The sequence below is a fragment of the Amphiura filiformis genome, chromosome 5 (assembly GCF_039555335.1).
Source record: "Amphiura filiformis chromosome 5, Afil_fr2py, whole genome shotgun sequence".
In the NCBI taxonomy this organism is placed as follows: domain Eukaryota; kingdom Metazoa; phylum Echinodermata; class Ophiuroidea; order Amphilepidida; family Amphiuridae; genus Amphiura; species Amphiura filiformis.
This window is the reverse complement of record NC_092632.1, coordinates 5564533-5587780: the sequence shown is the minus strand read 5'-3', so window position 1 is coordinate 5587780 and position 23248 is coordinate 5564533. Positions and strand designations below refer to the sequence as shown.

At 37.1% G+C, this 23248-nt stretch overlaps 2 protein-coding genes across 2 annotated transcripts in view; one reads left to right on the top strand and one right to left on the bottom strand.

Annotated features, from left to right (window-relative positions):
* LOC140152528 (arginine-hydroxylase NDUFAF5, mitochondrial-like) overlaps positions 1–8384 on the bottom strand; it is a 421297-nt gene extending 412913 nt beyond the window's left edge. The window contains exon 1 of the mRNA XM_072174884.1: positions 8297–8384. The gene's annotated coding sequence lies outside the window, so the exon portion shown is untranslated. The remainder of the gene's footprint in view (positions 1–8296) is intronic.
* Positions 8385–10552: 2168 nt separating this feature from the next.
* Positions 10553–20315, top strand: LOC140152526 (uncharacterized). Its single transcript, XM_072174880.1, has 11 exons — positions 10553–10929; positions 13925–14062; positions 14493–14515; positions 15029–15060; positions 15305–15362; positions 16157–16256; positions 16895–17006; positions 17163–17205; positions 18068–18138; positions 18703–18811; positions 19829–20315. The coding sequence occupies exons 1-11, from the start codon at positions 10707–10709 to the stop codon at positions 20027–20029; spliced, it is 1110 nt and encodes a 369-aa protein (XP_072030981.1). The 5' UTR covers positions 10553–10706; the 3' UTR covers positions 20030–20315.
* The last annotated feature ends 2933 nt before the right edge of the window (positions 20316–23248 follow it).

Below are 23248 nucleotides of genomic sequence, written 5' to 3'. Positions count from 1 at the left end.
TCGACTCTCGCAGAGACTCCCGTAAAAGTCCTATTGCGAGAGTCCATATGGACTCTCGCTGGAAATGATCGGCTCAGCTCAGCGAACTTACGTTTAAGTTCAACACGCCTTAAAACTCAAAGCCTGCAAAATATAAAGGAAAAGTCGCCAAAGATGCAATGACATATGGAAGTGAGAGTATGATGACACATATTAAAAACTTAACTTTGTTAGTTTATTTGTTAGTTTGTTTGTTTGAATGCATTTTACGTAGGCCTACATATAATACCTTTTGGACTCCCATAAGATTGTACAACGAGAATCCATTTACGGGAATCCATGGACTCTCGCAAAACTCTCTTGCGAGAATCCACTTGGACTCCTGTGGCACTTTACGAAATTCCACCCCTGCTGTATAAACTTCCTTCAACACATTCCTGTACAGTATAAATTAGATTATCAATGTAGATAACATATAAAGTTCCTTGTTGTACTAGCTGGCAGTACAAAAAATACCGTTTTTACTCCTTGACCGAAAAAACTAAAAAGGACAAGAACACAAAGAACTATTCATGATGGCGATCAAACAAGTCACCTTTTATTTTATATATGTAATCTTGTTCCTAATTAACACCAAACCTTTGATCTCAGTCGAAAACCATAAAAACAAACGTATATTCTCAATGAGAATTTGATTGTGATTGAAAACATTTGGAACGCCACGATTACCATCTGATTCCCCTTTACAACAGTGTACAACCATTATCTTTTGAATGTGACGTCACCATCGGGTCCACTGGTACAGCAACGCTGATTGTAGAGTTTGAATTTTCAAAATAGAATAAAAAATTGTCCTAGGGTAGACATACCTCCCTAGAACTTGCATTCCAGAGTGTATAAGACTATGCAACTGTTTGTTAACTTTTCAAAATAAGACCCAAATTGTCCCAGGGTAGACAGAGTCCCCCTGGCACAAAACTCTGACAACATTGGTTAATGGTTAACATAATTATGATATCATGGCTGAGACCCACTACTATAACTACTGGTGCATACATTCAAGATCTCTAGGCGTATATACCAGAAGATTTCCTCCATAGGCGTGCATCAGGTTTGTAAATATACAGTAAGATCAATTTCTTTTGAACAAAACCAAATATTTTACTCACTATTGCCGATGTCGCCTATCATGGTCGATTTTTCAATGCATCATTGCTCTAGCCTTTGTATGGAGAAGGCTAGAGAAACTCAGCTATGATATTTTACAGCAAACCTTTGATGAGCATGTACTACGCATGTTGAAAGGTCAGAGCTAACAACGCATCTGGTGCAAAGTTCATTCATAAATTTCCACTCAGCAACAGCAGATCGCCTCAGAGACACCTCAGGAGCCAATCAGAGACATGTGCATTTCAATGCAGTAAATAAGCGATGTACGCTTAAAATATGCTCTCCAAGTATGCAGTCAAAGGTTTACTGCAAAATATTATAGAACAAGAAAGACAATCTACATGTACTCCAACACTCAGCTTCTTTCCGTAGACCGCAAAGCACTGGAACAACCTACCGGTACCTCACCATCAGTTCCAATAATTGGAACTCAAACTTTTGAAATTTGTAGTTGCTGCAACTGACCACACCCAGTTATAGCTACAAATTTCTTATGTCGTAAGTGGGATTAGTGGGTATGAAAAAAGTTACACTTTGCGAATACAGAGAAAAGTCACCAATTCTGATTCAAATGAACATAACTTTCATTAGATGTGAGGTAAACATATTTATAGGGTTACCATGTTTATGTGTTATTGATTGCAATTAATGTTGAGATCCCAAAGACTCTTTAAAAAGGCATCATTTTGACCAAATTTCGGTAACATTAAACTTCACAAAGAATTGTTTTAATACGTTTGAAAACTGGCGACGATAGAGTGCCTGAAGTAGTTATAGTTCCAAACTCTATCTTCTATCCACACAGTAACTATTGAGTCGTCGTGGATAGTAGATAGATTTCTTGATCAAGTAATTTTCAATCATTTATAGAGCAAAGATTTCCTTATTCCGATGGCTAAGTGTGCATGTGAATGCACATTAAACCCAGGGCCGTTCCGACCATTAGGCTAGGTAAGGCGGTCGCCTAGGGCGGCAAACGCAGAGGGGCGCAAAAAAAGACACAAAAAAAGAAAAATCGGGAATGGAGAAAGTAAAGGGAAGAAAAAATGAGGGCGGATAAAAAGAAAAAAATGGGAGGAAAAATAAAAAGGGGGCGATTTGGTCCCTCCAAAATACAAAGCGCCGAAGAAGAACAAAAAGGGGGATAAAAAATACTAAAGAGAAGGAAAACGTTCGTGGGCAATATACAAATAGGTCAAAACTGATGCGTTTTCAAGGGGGTAAACCCCCTTAACACTTTTTTGATATGCTTTGGTGGGGTGGCAGGGAGAGGCTTTGCTAGGGCGGCAAAATCCCTAGGAAAGGAATGGCCCTGATTAAACCGTGACGTCACATACACACTTCTTGGAACTCCCGGTCAGAGCCGGGAGTTTCAAATATTACTGAACTAGCGGGAGACCCGCGCTTCGCGCGGGTCCCCACTAGTTGAGTAAACTTGGGAGCGGTTAGTAAACGGGAGTGGTTAGTAAACATGGTAAACGGTGATGATAATCATGGTGTCTTGGTGTAGATTATTCATCCAGTATAGTAATGATTTAGCTCGATAAACATAAATATCCAGACCTGTGATAATGTTGTTAGGCCTACTCACTCAATCCCTCAGATTACTTTTGAAACAGCTCGTGACAGAATGATTGATTTTAAATCCCAACAAACATAAAACATGAAGGTTAGAAGAGGTTGCTAGAAAACGTTTCAATTCTGGGTTATAATAGTATAAAACATGTAAGCAACATGTTTAAAAATTGCTGCAAAACATTTTAAGGGGGTACTACACTCCTGTCCAATTTTGTGCCTATTTTTGCATTTTTTTCAAAAATAATAGTGCATTGGTGACAAGTAAGATATGTATATTATGGGGCAAGGACTACAACTACTGCACTGGAAATTTTATTTCAGCACAGACAACAGTTGTGGAGTTACAGTCAAAATGAGGGAAAACCTGTATTTCATCAATAAATCAATAACTACTTGCCTTGAGTTGCTGAATTTTCAGTGCAGTAGTTGTAGTCCTTGCCCCTATAATATACATATCTTACTTGTCACCAATGCGCTATAATTTTTGAGAAAAATACTAAATTAGGCACAAAATTGGCCAGGGGTGTAGTACCCCCTTAAGCGATTCTGTATTGTTAATAGTGTAACGGGATTTCCCCCCTATACATAGCGTGTTTTTCCATTATTTTGCAAGCCAAATAATCATGTGTTTTGCGGCTGCATCAAGGTATTTCTGTTGTGTACAACCCTTGCTCATGTACGGTACTTCAGTTATTTTTAGAAGTTCTGCATTGTATTCAGCGCGTACTGGTAACGTTGTAAGCTGTTGTACAGGAAGCGGCATCGCCTTTGTGAAGATTTAGCAATCGCGGACGCTGATTGGTTAAAAGTCAGCTGATCAAAACTTTGGCGTGGGTCTTCAGGTGCGCGATTTTAGAAACTTGTCAGACGGAGACCAGAGACTGATTTAGGCAGACCAAGACCAAGACTGATTCAGGAGACGAGCAGACCGATCCGTGATGTGAGACTGACGACGACGTGGGCAGACCGTGTTACGTGATGGATAGGCGAGTAGAAAGCGACGAGAGAAGACATATGGACAGATAATATTACTTTTGTATGTTTTTCTGGAGGAGTAAGACAAGAATTTGGAAGAGATGGAAGTTACCGTGACAATATTTTCGTGTGTACAAGACAGAGCAAAATTGACAGCAGCGAATGGACAATGCAAATTTACCAAGTTGACGAGTTTTAATAAATTAATTGTGACGACATTTTTACTTCGTAATATGCTGAGAAATGGGGAAAGATTCGCATTATTTGAGTGGATATTATCGCCTGGATTGGAGTTATATCTTCAATGGAGTTTTGGCAGCTCATGACGCACGCAATGGACATGATAATTCAAGTGATTTAGCGAAGACGCCGTTTTCTTCCATCGCATGTATTTCTGCAATGGACATTTCGCAAATTAAAAAAAGCTGGCCAGCAAAATGTCGGATTTTAATTCAGTGCACTTCGCGAGAACGACAGACAAGCAAGATCGACAGGCGACGACATGGGACATTGTGTGTATATTTTTAATGTGAGTTTATGATTTTGATATGCATATTTAAATGTAAACAAACAATTTGTGCTTCTTGAGGGGGGATGAGTTACACAAATGTTTGCAAAATTGGGATGTGTTTTGAGCAATGTTTTGGCTTGTATTTGTTTTGAACATTGTTTTGAGAGTCAAAATATCTGAAATTGGGTCAGCGTTCAAGTTCAGGTCATTGTTTGACAGGGACTGGGACAAAACCTTGTGGAAATTAAATTGGGTTAAAATATTATGTTTTGCAGAACAAGCAGCACAGATGATTGCAAATTGTCATGACATTTTGTGTACAGAAAGTCGAACTTTGTGTAAATAAGCTATTTCATCATGTTGATTGACATTTTGTAGCTAAAGTATGGTGCGCCAAAAGCGTCATAATTGCGATTTTGAGCATGGTTCAGATATTGTGCACTTTGCGAAAAGGTAGGCCAGGTTGAAGTAATGTGTGACTTTAAATAACATGTAGTTGCATAATTTACCAGATTTGTGCATGCTAATTGCGTAATCATATTTCAGGTTTGGCTAAATGCTTTGTGTAGAGGTATATTAGTGTATCATTTGATTCAAGATTTGTAGGCCTATAAAATATGTGTTGATTAAAATGTGTATTCATGCTTTGTAAATAACTTGTAGAAGTAAGAAACTATGTTGTGTACTTTGGCAAAACATTTTAGTAAATACACTTGTGTATTTATAACTTGAGTATGGCAAGCCATTGTTGACAAAATTAGCACTGAAATTGATGGTTATTGTGTGACAAAAATAGATCATTTTACATTATGTGATAAATGATACAGCCATTGTTGAAACCTTGTACTTGTGTTGTAGACTGTCAAGTTGAGCATTGGATGAAATTACACGGGATTTGTGTACCAACTCAAAAATGTGTGTTGATGAGTAAACAGGTTGTATTTCATTAAAGACACGTAGAGAACAGAAGAAACCCGAAGTAGTAGTGACACTGACGGGTGGCTACGGCGTATTACTGCTATACCGGAAGTTTCACTGACTTCTATTTAGAGCTATGCAGACTCCTCGTGCACTTTGAAGTCTGTGGTGGCCATAATGTGTCATTGTATAAAAAGCTTGTTTTTGTGTATAAAAAGATTGTCTTTCAAGTGGAAATCTGCGGAGTGGTGCAGAATGTGTTGATGTGGCTCCCAGCATCAGCTCCCGAAGGTTGTGCGCAACATAGATTTCCATGAGGACATTCGCTAAACATGTGTTCAGTCTGTAGGCATAATATGGTTTCAAAAATAATGCTTGCAGTGTGCATTCATGTCATTTTTGTAAATGTAATATTAATGTTGGCAATTGCGCTTTTGTGGTTTATGCATTTAGGAGTTGCAGATTAGGCGAGTTGTGAGAGAGCTTTTGTGAGAGTTTAGGGACGCGAAGGTTTGAGGCGCTTAAATTGCGAGTTAACATTTGTGTACAATGTTAGAGTCATGTATTGTTCAGGATTGTGTGAGATTAAAATAGTTGGAGAATTGGCGAGTTCAAGGTAAAAAGGTGCTCAGGCGATACCAGTAGAAGGAAATAGTGTACAGTTGTAATGGACAAATTGGATTCAGGAGTGAGGTAAAAATCAATTGTAAGGTTTGGCATTTGAAATAGTTTGTGCATGAAATTAATAGTGCAGTGACCTTTGTTATGTATTTACATGTGTCAGGTGCTTTGATGAATCCTAAAAAAAGGTACCATGTATTACTTGTCATTGTGTGGGATGCTTTGATGAACCATATAAAAAGTATTCTTTGTAATGTAAATTGTGAAACCTTGTGTAAAATGATGTAATGTGTTAAAACAACATAAAGTATGGCAGGCCATTTGCGTCATAATAAAGTATGGTAGGCCATTTGCGTCATAACAGCAGATAAAAACACAGTTGCTAATTGTTTAATTAAACAGCTGTGCATTGTAAAATCAAATCATTTCTTTCAGTCAGGTATGGTAAGCCATTAGTGACATAACTGATGTTATTCATGTAGTAGAGTAAGATGCATTTTGTAGAGTAAGAACTTTAATAAAACTTGTTAACAAATAATAATATTCATTGTTTATTGTGTTTTTAAGCCTGACCAGGATTCCTTTGACGGACACCTCGGTGTGTTCTGCCACACCAACTTACCCTGATGGTGGCAGTATTTTTGTTCGCATAAATCTGCGCTTTTGGAAACCAGTCTTCGCTACTTTTTATTTTCCCTAAAAGGGGGGGGGGGGGTGGCGCTGCTCCAATTATTGTGGCAAATCCGCCCGGCCATCAATCAAAAATAGGGTCAGCCAGCCCACCCCGTTCCTTTTACAATAGCTAAACCTATATCATAGCCAGGATTTAATTGCGGGGGCGGGGGCCGCAGATTTTCCAAAATGTGAACTTTCACCCACCCCCTAACATTAACCTTTTCGGGCTTATACTGAACAGTTAACGACTAATTCGGTCCCTGTTGGCTACATTTTAACATTCCCTCTGAAAAGTGGACTTAATTTTGCAAATCTGTCACCGAATGACCCCCTTTTTCATCAGCTTACACCCAATGATCCCCCCGAAATGGCTTCAAGGCCTTTACTTTGACCAAGTTTCCGATTCTGAGGGGACACAACCCCCTGCACGGCGCGCAACACAATGGTGCTTTGTGGCCATTCAAGAAGGTGGCAGCAAAAACTTCGAGTGTGCCCCCCCTTTTCCCAAATTCCTGGATCCGCCACTGACTGTCTCACAGAAGAAGTCGGTCACGTATACATACGTAGGCCTACGCGCGGTAAGCCAACATTAAGTGCGTCCATACCATGCACGGCAAAGCGCGTGAAACCATGGTGCCGTGTACGCGCAGACCTGTGCGTGACTCGCCACTTGACGCGTTTGCTGTCATGACCTGACCCATAAGGTTATTGACCTCAACGGCCTAGCAACTGACCATTTTTTTTCTTATTTCCATAGTGATTGAATAGTTTTGCAAAAATGAATGTCAGATGGTTTAATGGCAATATGTACCCAATCAATGTACGAATAAATCAGAGCTGAAAGTCAAATCATCTCGGAGCCTGCTTCTGGACAAGATTTAGCGACTTCCTTTTATTTATATAGATATTGGAACTGGACCTCACCAGGCATGATTGTTATTTGATAGGTGCTCCAAATTTTAAAAAAACCCAATTAATCAAGGCTCTGCGACCATTTTGACAACACCGACATTTCAAGTCAAACGCATGTCATCACTACTTAGTTTAGGCCATGACTTGAATATTGCTCAGCGGTCTGGGACCCGTATACCACAGAACTTGCTCGAGAAACACTAGCCACGAATTTGCTCACGGATGCAATCTACGTTTATAAGTAGGCCAGTGGGACAACGGAACCGCTACGTGAACGAGCTACCGTCTAGCCACATTCCAGAAATCGCTACAGGGTTACCTTTCCATACCAGTGCGAACTCTACTGCACCCGGTACAGCGCTCCACCAGGAGATCTCATTCACAATCATTCATCAAACTTCAACCATCAAAAGATTGCTTCAAGTATTCATTTATTCCAAGAACCGTCATAGACTGGAACAATCCACCACAAGAAATAATCAATATCCAAGAACCCAAAGCATTCAAAAACCAGCTCAAAGATCATTTCACCATTTAAAGAAGAACTAGCGCACACCATACCCGATTCGTCTTAGAACACCCTTAGGCTGAGCTTGACGTGATGCGGAATCCCGCTTTTTCGGAGACGGAGTACTGTATACTGTAATGTTTTCCAAGGTTCCTTTGACAGCGTTATCCATCGCGTATACGTGCGCGACATCAAGCGTGTGCATTGGACCTTGTGCAAAATAATATGCGCTGGACGGGTAGCAGTACGCTTAATTTGTAAAAGGAAATCTGAATAACAGTATAACCAAAACCAGAACCATATCATAGACATAGTTGTTGAATTCTGCAGTCCCCACAAAGTGCAAAGCATATAGCTTAAAAATATTAATTCCAAAGTATTATAAGCGTCATGAATATGTGTTAAATAATATAAATTACTCCAATCTATCTTAAGGTATCCATATTTACCTGAATTACAAATAATAAGATGAAAGAAATCCGTGTTTTCTCTACTCAAAAGTCTCGTGTTACGGTTTGCTTGCGTGCTAAACGCCATCTACTGGAGTCGTTCGACTGTTTACAAAATAAACACCATTCACTAGGGGTTGGTGCATGTGGGGTGGTGTAAAGTTTTGGGAAAATGACAAATCTTGAAATGTTAAATGTATTAAATTTACTTGTATATATTTCCCCCAATTTGTGAATCATAAAAGAACGTGTAATTACCTAACTATCTTTAATTAGTAGGCCCCTAACAATTTTTATATTCACGGTATCATATAGGGCCCCTAACATGAAAACATTCAGTTTTCAAACCTTTTCCATGATTTTATCACCCTTTTTTCATTAATGATTCTTCTTGCCGCCCATTCTGCCCCACCCTTTTTTTATTCAATAATTCTTCTTGCCGCCCCTTCTTCTTCCGTCGCCCAGTGGCGGCGCCACTCGGGAATTTTTTTCAGGGGGCATTGGGGTATGGGGGGCGAAGTGAATTTCAGGGGGCAAAGATTGGCAAATTTTGTGCAAAATTGCCGCAAAAAGTGGAATTTACGTGATTTTTGGGGTTTTGCCTCAACTGGGGGGGGGGGGGCAAGAAAAATATTTGGGCCGCCATTGCCATCACCCCTTTTTAGAAATATAATTGGTTTTGTTTGGAAGCAGTGGTTTAAAAATTCTGAAAAGTGCCCAAAGTTACCCCATTTTACGGTAGCTCCCCATTCCAGAAAAATAGGCCTACAGAACTAATTTTTGGAATTAAAAAAATATGATCTTGTTTTACCAAATGAAAAACAGCTAAATCCTAATCCTTTATAGTTAGTCACTTTTTTGTGTTACTTCAATTAATGATTGATTATAAGAATGAAACATGTCTTTTCCAAAATTTAGAGTGCATTAACTGAAATTAGTCTTAGTACAAGTCTTAGGGCTTGATTGTCACAGCATGCAGCACCCGGTCACAGCATACGAAAAACACCCAAAAATGCATGTTTTTGGCCCTTATTTCCAAAATTTGGCCAAATATTAAAATTTCACTTACATTGCCAGTTAGGACTAACTAAAGGATTAGGATTTTATAGCTACCGTATGTTTTTTGGGCAAAACAGGATAATATTTTTTAAATCCAAACTAGTTCTGTATTTTTCTGGAATAGGGATTAAGATTGTGCACACATGATAATTTGATAGTCCTCTTATTTTGGTGTTAACAAATTTGATCCCCTATTTTGGTATTAAAGGAGTGTTCATAAATACTTTGGTGGGGGGGCTGGAATTTTTTTTTTTCATGTCGAAAACTTTTTGGACCCCCCCCTCTTCATGAACCCAAAACTTTTATGACCCCCTCTTAATGGACCTAAAACTTTTTTGACCCCCTCTTATTATGTACACAAATATTTTGACCCCCCCCCCCCCCCCCCCTCATTTTAATGTAGGCCTACCATTCTACATCAAAGGACAGAGGAAATATATTAATGATACTAAAATTTGTATTGATGTGCAATAAAAGTATACGTCCATGTCATTGATATAAAATATGTGAAATTGTGGAAATGTTTTATCATTTTGTAAAGTAGCTCATGTATGTTTTTTGCAACCCGGGAATCTAATATTAATAAACCATCCATTTATGATTGGAATCAGTGGCAATGGAAGCATTGAAATCGGGGACGAGTATATTTTGTTCTGGTTCTACTGGAACTTGGGGGCAAAATAAAATTTCGGGGGCACAGTTGACAAAAAAATTGCAGTTGCATGTATTTGAGCTTCCAAAAAACGCTTTATTGGGACGATGTTGCTAAAGTTTTACACCCCCCCCTCTATGTGCCCAAAACTTTTAACCCCCCTTTTCATACACCCAAAACTTATTTACCCCTTACATATTTTCCAGCCCCCCTACCAAAGTATTTATGAACACTCCCTAATGTCTATTGTCTATCATGCATCCCCCAGTACAGTATTATTCATGACCCCCTTCCGAAGAAAATGGCAGCCCCTAAATTTCATAGTGTCAAAATCAGCCCCTTTTCCGTTCCTTTTGACTTGTCAAATATCGTTTGGGCCTCGCTTTTGCCCTGTCTAAGTAGCCCTCTAAGTCCTACACCCACCTTTTTTTCCTTGGGGCTGGGGGGTCAGATTACACAGCTCTGGGTGTGCACCAATTAAAAAGCGGGAAAAACAAATCCATCATATTTACAGCCCGTATCCAGCGGCTAGCTGGTACGACGAGCTGCAGTTGCATGTTTCTGTTTTGATTTGATGAAAGAAAGCTTAAACTTTTTATTCATAAATGACCATTTTGTACTGTTATCCAGGACTGTTAAGTTGGATTTATTTGTTTAAAACCTTTCTCTGGTAGTCTTAGGACATTGTCCCGACAAATAATGCTACCATCGGCTTACCAACGTTTGTTAGTCATGCTAGTCCTACTAGTCATGATTTTCCTTGTTGCAGAAGTACAGATTGTGTATTCCATAACATGCAATGCTTTGCCATTTCCAAAGTCTTATATTGCTTACCATTTAGACCCTGATGAAAGAATTGATATTGATGGCAAGTTGAATGAGAAACAATGGATGCAAGTTGGAGCAACTGATAGGTTTGTTGGTATGTTTAAAAACTTTATAGCAAGTCAATCAATCATGATTTATGTGGATGATTTATAACAATTCTGACGATTTCACACAATGGCCGTTAAACAGATGGCACAAAGTAATAATTATTCTCATTTATTATCACCATGTAACAAATTTGTTTCATGGTAATAGCACAATTTGTTTGCTTAAAAGAATATTGAAAAGGTATCTTCTGAAGTTCTGTTCACTGTTTTAATGTTTGTGCATTTAATAAGTTAAAAATAAGCGATCCATAAATACACATATGCTTATTTGTGGTGGTTATGCAATATGCACGCTAGTCTGCGTGTTAAGAAACGATACGCATGATTGGAACAGTTACGCACTTTGCTGTTAATTGAATGCATGAACATCTTGAGTTGGATGAATAGTAACAAACTTAAATGTTAAACACTGACAAGACTGAGATCTTAACCGTTGGTACATCCTCTCGCATCAATCAAGTTGACAGATCCATCCAGATTTTGAATTCTGACATATCTTTCCAACAATCTGTTAACCCGGTGGGTTCAGTCTTCACTGACAATGTGTACGCATGATGGTTCCAATTAGGGGTACTTTTCATGAAATGTCCGCGGAATTTTCGAGGACAACATTTTTCGCGATTGTCCAAATTAGGGGTGTTTTGGAGCAAAATTGTCCTTGAAATGAAAAATAGGGTGTATTTCTAGGACTTTCGTCCGCGTTTTACTGCTACAGTTTTCGTTATTGTCCTCATTTCCCCCTGAAATAGGGGGAAAATTCAAAAGCGTCCTTGAAATGGTAAAAATAGGGGTATTTATTTAGGAAAAATGTCCTTGATTCCTGGTGATAAGGGGGTAAAATGAAAATGCGTCCTCAAAAAGATAAAAATAGGGGAGGTATTTGGGGGAAAATTTTCCTTGATTTCGCGCAAAATAGGGGGTAAAATTGCTGCAAATGTCCTTGATTCCCCGTGAAATAGGGGTCATTTTCAAATCCTGGAACGGTCATACGTCCTACCTGTAAATACAAACTGAACCCACCGGGTCTGTTAACTACCTCGGTGTTCGGCTGGACCAAACGTTGTCCATGTCTGACCATATTTAGTGATATATGTTGCTCTCTATTTTTATCCTTGAAATAAATTGGCACAATTCGTCCATATTTGTTTGAGAGAGCGACGTTGTGTCTTGTTAAATCTCTTATCAAATCTCGCCTTGATTTCTTTAATTCCGCTTTGGCTGGTATCACTTCCAGTCAAATACTCCACCTCCAGAGGATCCAAAACTCTGCCGCCTGGCTCATTGTTAAAAAACGTAAATATGATCATATCACCATTCACCCCCATACTTTATGTGCTTCATTGCCTACCCATAAAATTCCGAATTAAGTTTAAATTATGTGTATTTGCTTACCGGCACTTTGAAGGTACCCTTCCTTCTTATCTCTCCTCGGTTCTATGTACTTATGTTCCTCAACACTCCCTCTGTTCATCATCTGAAAAACTTCTCAGGACCCCATGTGTTAATTTATCATCTGCCGGTAAGCGTTCCTTTCGTTATGCTGCCCCTGTAGCTTGGAATTCCCTTTCCAACACCATCTGCAATATCACTTCTCTCGCTCAATTCAAATGTATTCTTAAAACTCATTTTTTCCAACATGCTTTTCCTGAATCTTAAGGTTTTTTGTGTTTCACTACAGGTGTGTCCTTTGCTTCTTTGTTTTTGTGCCCTAAGATCTTTTTGATGATTGCGTGGTATAAATACTCTCCATTATTATTATTATTATTAATTGTGAGATATGTTAAGGGATCTGGAATGAGCGTTTTGAGCATTTCGACAGTATTTTTTGTGGGACATGAGAGCACATCAGACATATCGAATTGCATTCTGAATGCGAAGAATGTCTTTCTGATATCAAATAATTTTCATTTTTGAAATTACGATATAATACAAATTTTATGACAAATTATTAAAATTTGATATTTTTCACATTTTTGATATATAACAGTCCTCGAAGTAAATTTTATAAATCTAATGATATATTCTTAAAGCATATGTAGCTGGGAGGAAAAGCTGACGATCAATTGAAAATTTTGACCTTTCATATTGAAGATATGGATTTTTTTCCCAAAAAGACCTAATTTTTTGTGTGTTTTGGGAAAAAATCCATATCTTCAATAATGAAAAGGTCAAAATTTTCAATTGATCTTCGGCTTTTCATCCCACCTACATACACTTTAAGTATAAATCATCAGATTTATAAAGTTTAATTCGAGTACTGTTCAATATCAAAAATATCAATTTTTAATCATTTGCCATAAAATGTGTATTACATTGCGAATTTAAAAAAAAATCAAAATTATTTGATATCAGAAGAACATTCTTTGTATTCAGAATGCAATTCGATATGTCTGATGTGCTCTAATGTCCCACAATAAATACTGTCCAAACGTTCATACCCCATCCCTTAATGAGCTGCATTTGCATCTGCAATTCCACATGTTTATATAATTTTGTCAAATGGCGCTAGAATTAACCAAAAGTTATGTCATGCTAGCACACTGCTTGACACCCCGGGCTTGACACTAACTTGATCTCCATGGTAAAAGCCTTAACAAAGTTGCATTTAAAAAGTCATAGATTAGACCACACACAACCGGGCACACAACACAAACTATTGATGTAATGACACTGACAGAAAGTTTGTGTCCTTCAAAATGGAAGAAAAACATGGTATGTGACCTGCTGCTACCAAATGAGCGTAAAGTCGCAAGTTCTGCGTTGGTGTTCTTTGTTTCACACGCACCTGTTCAAGCCAATGGTAGGTAAGTCTGTCGCATTGGCTGTGAGTCTCACGCATTAGGTCACTTTCTCACGGTCTCACGCCAAGGTAGTATAATCTCACGCCTAGGTAGTAAATCTCACGTAGGCATGACTTGTGTCTTTTCATCACATTACATTACAGTCTAAAGTTCTGGTTTTAAAATCAATTGTTTTCACCAGATATTCAAGGGTCAGATTTCCCCAAGCCTCGCTTCTTGACCTGGGTGAAGATGAGATGGGATGACACATATCTGTATATCGGTGCCTACCTTGAGGAGACAGATGTCTTTGCAAATCAGACTCAACATGACTCGGTCGGTAAGTAGATTGCATTTTATATTACACCCTATATCCTTGGTTAAATTTTTTTTAATTAATCAACAAAACTGAACAACAACAACAATTTCAGAAAAAAGAAAAGCAAAAAAACAAAAAGCAAAAAAAAGAGGAAAAGGAAAACAACAAAAACAACAAACTAAAACACAAAGCAAAAATAAGCAAAAAACAAAACCCATTTATAGCATGAAAAAGATCATTGGTCTTTACAGAAATTCACTGACCACTTTGGTCCAAGATACAACTTAAACTCATTTAGCATCATTTAAGGATGCATCTCTAGAACCCTAATCATCTGACACATATAGAATAACCACTAAAGCTGCTAGAATCACTTTGGGGGAATGATGAATTTTTACTTCTTTCAGTTTGCTTAATCTTTTGAATTTTCCTTTCACTTCTTACATTTCAGTGTTCAAAGATAATGACTTTGAGGTAAGATTTTGTGTTCTGTTTGTTCTGTTAAATCTTAATGGGGGAGGGGGTCAATTGTAGCATATGATGTTTTCTACCTCATTCGTTTTGAGGTAACTTGTTCGAATTTGGATTCTAGAAGCATAAATGTATATCACATAGAACATTATGGGTACCACCAAAATACCATGTTTTTGCTCATATTGCTTAGAAACCAAACATATTTCAGTCTTGAAATGTCACTGGAGCTTATAAAATTCAATACCAAAATTTGCATGTTGATAAAATGGGGTGGAGTGAGGCTGTCAGTTGAGTCTCACGTGTTTAAAGGATGGTAGTACCCACTCTGCGCTAGGCTCGGGCAGGGGAAGGTCTTATCTAAAGGAAAGGGTTTAAAGAACAAGATGTCACTACATTCGGATGTAATCTTTGTGGTTTGTTTGTTGAAACAGTTGCTCCTTGTGGAGACACACTTGGGTCCTGATGGGACCAGGTTGAATGGTTCTTAATGTTTTTTGTTCTGTCTTTTTGCAGGTTTTCACTGATCCTGACTGGAGCACACACTGGTATGAACATTTTGGGGTTCATTTTTGTAAGATTTGTGTATAGTAAATGGAAAAGTAAATGGACAAATAAAAGTCTCACCAAGATATACAAAATTTCCATCTTAAGTTTTCTATGGGGATGCCCCACTCCATAATAATTATGCAAAGGTCCTCAGAAAGCCTAGAAGCTTACACCAACTGTTTTCAAACTGTTTGTGTTAACTTTTATTTATTTTGTTGTAATTTTTTTGACATGATATTTCAGGTACAAAGAATTTGAAATTAATGCCATCAATACAACATGGGATTTGATATTGAACAAAGTAAGTGAACAATCTTGATAAATCTTCCCTAAAATTAGACCATTCTGAACAAATGTAGTGTTGGCTAAGGAAATATTATGGTTTTTAAGGGTGAGTGGATGGGGTGTGTTTGCAAAATGGAGAATGTGAATCCTCATCCTTTCCCAGGGGATTATTTTGACCTGGGAAGAATCCTGATTTGTACATAAATATTGGGAAGTATTAAGTTTGGTGATGATTAAGACAAATCAGGAATCCATCTTAACATAAAATGCTTCAGATTCAGATAGGAGGTTCCTATTGTTTTGGCAGATGTGGATTGATTTGGTGGGCAAGACATCACTGATTGATTTCACTCTTTGTATCACCAACCAGGCACCAACCTGGTCATTTCCTTACTTCCTATATTCCTGCATCTCAGTGTTTATCTCACTGACCCCCTCCCCTGGTTCTGGAGCCACTGATAACCACCACAATGTATATATGCATGAACCTTGAACCTACATGTAGGATTGATTGCAGATATCACTATATCAGAACTGGGGATGGTCCCCCCTTCTCTTTTCGAATAGCTCTGACATTAAAATGTGCACAGGGACCACTCTACCTGTACATAGGACCTACAGCTGTATGTGACTTCCAACCCACGAGATGTCGCACATACACTACCAATATTTGCATACATGTGTTAAGCAGTGTATGGGGTGACAAAATATTCTACAATTAGATCCTGTAAAATAACTGAACATAATTACAGTATTATATTCAAACATTTTAACGATGAATTGTTATAGATTTTATTTTCAACTTTTCAGCCATATATGAATGGTGGGTTTGCAAACAGCAGTTTTGAGATGCCTGCTCTGAAGACTGCCACTTATGTTGATGGTCCGGTCAATGATCCAAATGTACCAAGTAAGTATACAACCTCAATTATTAGGAGGCAAGCAATAGTTATGTTTGACAGGGGAACTTGTTTGGCATATAATGTTTGGCATATGCATCTATTATGCAATAAAGGGGTGTAGAAAACAGAATGACAACTTTCAGATGCTTTTTTTTCTATCTAGCTTCATGTATGCTTGCATCACCCAATTAGGTTTAAGGTTTTGAGTATAATTTCACTGGCACTGTTTTGTTGATGCAATGAAGCAAATAAATCTAAAATCAATAAAGGTTTGGATTTACCAAGGATTGAACCGGCCACCTGTCTCATCAAAATTACTTCAAAAATGATAAGAGATGAGCTCAGATGACATCCTGATTGAAACAGATGATTGTGAAAAGCATAATTGGGTGATGCAAGCATACATGAAGCTAGATAGAAAAAAAGCATCTGAAAGTTCTCATACTGTTTTCTACACCCCTTTATTCTCTCTTAGTATATCTGTTTGTATTTGTTAACTTTTGTAAATATTTTCAGTATCTTTTAATTCTGGTTAACTTTTGTTTATATGGATGCACCACCAAGACGGTGGGTGCCGCTGTTGTAAAAGCGTTTTCCAAATAAATAAATGAATAAATAATCCGCAATTTGTATGTTCTCTATTTAGATAAATTCTGGAGTGTAGAAATAGCCATGCCTTTAAAGTCCCTGGTAACCAATGACAGCAGAGCTAAGGCACCACCAAAGAATAAGGACCAATGGAGAATCAACTTTAGCAGGTAAACAAATTAACAAACAAACAACACAGAATGTGAGTGTTAAAACATGTATGGATTTTATTGAATAGTTTTTATTTCAACTTGTTTCTTTTCTGATAATGTGGTATTCACCAGAATAGGAATATACATCTCTATCTTTGTAAATTTCTCTTGTAGAGTGGAGTGGCATGTGAAGAACGTAAATGGACATTATGAAAAGGTAGGATTCATGTCAAGTACCAAATTTATGGTATGTTTGTCCTGAAGGGGTACTCAAGTTTGGTTTTGGTAGGGGTGTGCTGCTGAGAATTTGAAAGTGGACCCATCAATGTACCAAGTTGTCCAGAAATTTGGACCCATCGATATACCAAAAGTCAAAATTTTGGCCAAATTTCAGTGACCCAAATTGTCTTGGGTTTTACAAATTTTCCTCCAAATTTTGGCAGTATTTCAAAAATTCTGGCTAGATTTAAAGTAAATTGGACTATTTTATGAAAAAATTCAGAAAATTTTGAAAAAAGGACCCATCCATATGCCAAAATTGGCTTAGAAAAAGGGTCATTCATATACCAAAAGGCTGAAAATGCTACCCATGTTTGAGGCAAATCCTCGTATGGTCATTTGTACTGAGCCCCCCCCTGGTTTGGCCATCCTGATTATGGCTACAACAGAAAGAATGTTGTGTGGGATTCTGACAGATAAATTGAGAAAGACAACTTTCCTGATTTTTGACCATGGATGGATGAATTGATGGCTTGTCATATGGATAATTTGTGTTATGGATAAGATGTGACAATGCATCAATGTATGTAAAGTAAGAAGATACAAAGTTTGAGAAACAGAAGAACAAGAAAAAATGTTAATTTGAGATTCAATCTGAATTTGAAGGAAGTAGAAAGGAGTTATATACAGAGGTATTTACAAATTGAGGTATACTTTATGTTTCTATTACTTGCAATACTGGAATCAAAACTAGCAATATTCCAAGAGTGGAAATTCTTCACACTTTTACACATCATGATCAAAACAACATTGCACTTGAAACTATTTACAATGAGTTTGTATATTCATTTTTAATAAAGGTTCCTGGGTTACCTGAAGATAATTGGGTGTGGTCACCGCAGCATGCTATCAATATGCATATTCCTGAGAGGTGGGTATGATGCATCTTCCATTTGAATACTCAACTTAGTTTTCAGATTTTTCAGCAACTATAACATACACACACATGAGCAAAGTAAGTAAACAATCTTGACAAATCTTCCCTAGTATGTGTAACCACCAGCAACTAGCAATTTTAAGTAAGTTTGATTGAAGCTCAGATTTAAGAATAGTTGGATTTTCAGAAGTGCAAAAAAGAGTTGTGTCATCTGCGAGTATATAGTACATTAACATTTTACATTGTTAGGAAGACTGTTTTCAAAAATGATGAAAAGAAGTGGCCCAAGTATTGAGCCTTGAGGAATTCCAATATTTATACTATTAAAATCAGAAATAGACATTCCAATCAAAACAAAACTCTCAGATATGGAATTACAATAGGCTGTTTATCATGGTTGAGTATTTTACTTGAGCCTGTCCCAGTAGGTCCCATGTGTGTCTCCCAAATAAACCAGAGCTGCATTGACCAAACATGGCAACATCATCAACATGAGATGCTTGCAACCTTACTGTATTCAAATAATTAAATTGTGCACATCTTCACGCTGTATTTCAGATGGGGAATCCTGCAGTTCAGCACAGAGAAGTTAAACAGTAGCAAATTTATCAAGGATCCCAACTGGCCTGTGTATCAAAGTCTAATAGAAGTCTACAATGCTGAGAAGGTAAGATCATGACAGTCATACAACTGGCTCATCAGTTTCTTTGATCATCATGCCCTTTGAATAATGCACATAGGGTGCCAGACAGTCATAGATTCAGAAAATCCTAAATGCAACTTCAATTTATCAGAATGTGAGGTGTAAGGGTTGCATGACTTGAGCATTTTAGCAGTCGATTAATTGACACCATACGACAACTACAACTAGTGACTATACAGTGTACATTTCTTTTTGATATCTGGGGATGGAGATAGTGTAAAATCTATGAGATAGAATTAATGGAGCATCTTTCCCTCAAAGAAAAATGTTCCTGGCGGGGTTTCCCTGCAAGCGGCAAAAACTGGCATAAACCTGTTATTGCCTGGTTTAAACTGGCAAAAATGGCACACACTGGCAAAAACTCATATATAGTCAGCCAAATATTAAAAAGTAACACAGAAAGCTCATAAACAGTAACACACAACCTTTAATGATTCATTCAACATGTTTTTGTCTCATCCAGTCCTCAAAAGGGAATAGTTTTGAATTTGATACATGGTCACATTTCAGTTAAATGCACTAGAGAGCGATGAAAACCCATGCCTTTAATTTCTTAATATGTTACTTATAATTACAGAATCTGGCCTTGTTGCACTCAGGAAATTATTTATGTAACTTAATAACTTGTTTTGAGATGAAAAAAGTGAACCATTTATCACTTTTTGCCATTTTTGCTGGCAAAAAATCTTTTTGCCAAACGGTAAAAACCGCAGTTAAATCCATGGTTTTTTCACCTGCTGCAAAAACCTGCGAACCCTGGTTCCTGGTCAAATGTGATGTTTAAATTTGAACAAATGCATGCGCAACTTTGCAAATGGTCAAATATGAGGTTAATTTTGTCAAAACCACACATATTTTCATAACATGGAATTGCACAGACCTCATTGAATATTGTTTAAGTTTCCTTGCTGCTTAGCCAATTAAGAAATAAGTAATCACAATAAATTATATTAATATCAGATTTTATTCTTTTTGTTACAGAAATTCTTTTCAATCCAGGGATACTTCACCAGTGACATTACACAGTTAGAATTACCAAGTTATGTAGCCAAAGGACAATGTGCTCAGATACCTATCATTAGTGTTAAACAGAGTTATCATTTCAATGTGACTGTACAACCTTTTGATTTGTCTCTGTCTACTGGACATATACAAGGTGATCGACTGATATGGTGGTCATGATAAAATAATTATGGTAACAAGGGTATATTCAGCATTTACAGTAAAAGCAGGTGGGCAAACTTACCCTGTGAAGTTGGGCAGTAAGTTAGGCCCCTGGCACTGTGCTAGTAAATGCCTACACCAAGTTGCAGTCAGCATATCTTCCCGTATACCATGTAGTTTTGTAACAATACTCTATGCAATTCATTTTTGCATAAACTCTGGGTTTCTTCAATTGTTTTGAACAAATGCTGTGCATGTATATCTTGGGGTCAGCAGATTTTTGTTGGGGTGGTGGCTGGTGGGGCGGGGTTTGGTGGTGTGTGAGGGAAGGGGTGGGGTGGTCGACTGATATGGTGGTCATGATAAAATAATTATGGTAACAAGGGTATATTCAGCATTTACAGTAAAAGCAGGTGGGTAAACTTACCCTGTGAAGTTGGGCAGTAAGTTAGGCCCCTGGCACTGTGCTAGTAAATGCCTACACCAAGTTGCAGTCAGCATATCTTCCCCTCTACCATGTAGTTTTGTAACAATACTCTATATGCAATTCATTTTTGCATAAACTCTGGGTTTCTTCAATTGTTTTGAACAAATGCTGTGCATGTATAATATGTTGGGGTCAGCAGGTTTTTGTTGGGGTGGTGGATGGTGGGGCAGGGTTTGGTGGTGTGTGAGGGAGGGTGTGGGGTGGTATGTGGAGATAGCACTTTGTACAATGTAGTATTAGGCCGGGGTATTAGGTCCTATACTGGGAAAATAACATGTGATTCAAGAAATGACCCAAGTTGATTTGAGTCAAGAAATGACCTGCATCTTTAAAGACTGCCTGTGAAGAAACATAAACCCAGGTGGTCATGCAAAATATATGTGTATTTGCACATATACCGCGGTAATTAAAACCAAAAACTCATCAAACAAAAAAATGAAAATGCTATTTTCTCAAATACGTGCCTCATGAACTTAGGTAGATAAGAGTGTGCAAAGATTTGTTGGCAATGTGCGGCAGAGATATAGATATCAACATTTTTTTTCTTCAAGAAGCACATCAATTTGCAGGATTAATCATGAAATGTGCCAACATTTTATTATTTATGGACTGAAACAAGTCAAAGAGAAGAAATACATCACAGATTTTGGCAAATATTCCCTTGGACTGTCAGTTCACATGGCGGATAATGACGTTCTTATACCACCCGCTGGCTGTGCCACTGCAATGGAGATTGTCAGTTTGAGGTAAAATAAGGATTATAATCATCACTTTGTACCAGAATTGAGAAGGTAATTTCAAGGTTAACATGGATTATGAGTCAAATAAAATATTATTAAAGTACTGATATGCAAGGAAATTATAATGAACAGTGAGTAAGTTCACAGAAAATAAAACTTGTGGTCGTCACAAAAGCATGTGAGACTTGTGTTTTAGAACCTTGTTTTAAATCTATGGAGTAATTTATTGAAAAAATAGTAGAGAATTACCTGGGGATCTATTATGGTGTATACAGCATCCCAGCAAACACAAAATGTTTGGCAGACAACAGTAAGTGCCGGGTTATATAAAGGGTATAAAATGATGTTATTTTTAAGTGACCACAAAATATTTTGCAAACGTTTGCCAAAAATATTTTTACAATAAATGTTGTAATGCTTTTTCATATATATGAAACGCAAAACGTTTTAAAAACGTTTTTGTGATCTTTAAATAACCTGACTTTTAAATGTTAATAAAATGTTTTGACCAAAAACAAAAATTTGTTTATAACGTTTTAGATTTTTTTTTATGTGTTTGCTGGGATACCTCTTAAATGCACACAGGATTGTGTTTGAAAAACTGTATTTTCACCATAACTTTTAAAGTGAAGTTTGTAAGTGTACAAAAGTAAACACTTTTTGGAAAGGAAATGATGAATGAAATTGAGCTGTATCTTCAAAAATTTAAAACAATTGCTCATTTTTGAAAAAGGTCCAAATACGTGATTTTTCACCCAAATTTCCAGATAATACAAAGTACATATTAATCTAGAGACAAAAGTCTAGTTACTTCTCTTTCAAATATTTAGTTATGTCCTCAAATTTGTTTTTAAAATGTTGCTGTTGTGCTTTTTGATATGCATTTGTATGTTTATGGGAAATTAATAAAGTTGTCAAATTTGTTAACTTGTCATATGAAACATTTTGAAAACGTTTTCATGATCTTTATTTAACCAGACATTTATAAAAGAAATTGAAAGCAAATGCAACAATTCTTATTTTAACTATATTTTTTGACTATGGAAATATTTTAATTATTTTGATCATTTAGATATACATGTAAAAGCATTACCAGTGGTAACAAAAAAATTGGATGAAAATTTGGAGGGAAAATCACGTTTTTGGTCTTTTTTAAAAACGGTTACTCTTTTCCAAATTTTGTAAATACAGTTGAATTCATTCATCATTTCCTGTCCAAAAATGTATACTTTAACCCAATCTGTCAATTGACTTGTCATAGCCCTATTTCAAAAGTTATAGTTAAAAGAAACACTTTTCTGCCAAACGTGGTCCTTTGCAGATGTTTGTATACAATCTTTCCCATTATTTCTAAAATAAGCAGATATCTGAATGTTGCAAATTAATTTAAAAGTGTTTTAGAATGAGTTATGCTTTTCTGCATGTTTTACTGAAGACTTTCATCTGAATATGCCAACAAATTAATTGACGATCAGATGGAGAAAAACAATGAAACCTATGTGGTATTTAAAACTGTATGAAGAAGAATCAAGGTTTAATATAAACTTAATTTCACTTCAGTTGTTGATTTACAAACTTGTGTGTTTTTGCTTGAAACCTACAAACTCCATACCAGGGATTTATTTTTTACTTTTTTGGATATTGGCCTGATTTGCGACTTATTGACCAAATAAGGCCAAAAATATAAAACATGGTCTCCTCAGGTCGATTTTTGTCCCAGGTTTTTGACGGCCCATCGGATGAAGCACTGACAACTTTTGTTCTAGAGCACCGTAATTGGATTCAAGTTTTTATTAGTACCGTTTTAAAATACCCCGTATGTTTCACCTGAGACTAGAATACCTACAATTTAGGTATTCTGGTCTCAGTGTTCACATGGTGTGTCACGGTTTTTCCCTCAATTTATTCGTCACCCGGGTGTTTTATAGGACAACTTTAACACCTCGTGCCCCAACTTTGATATTAAAAAAATTACGTTGTTGCTTTACAAAGTATATCGATTCGTTGAAT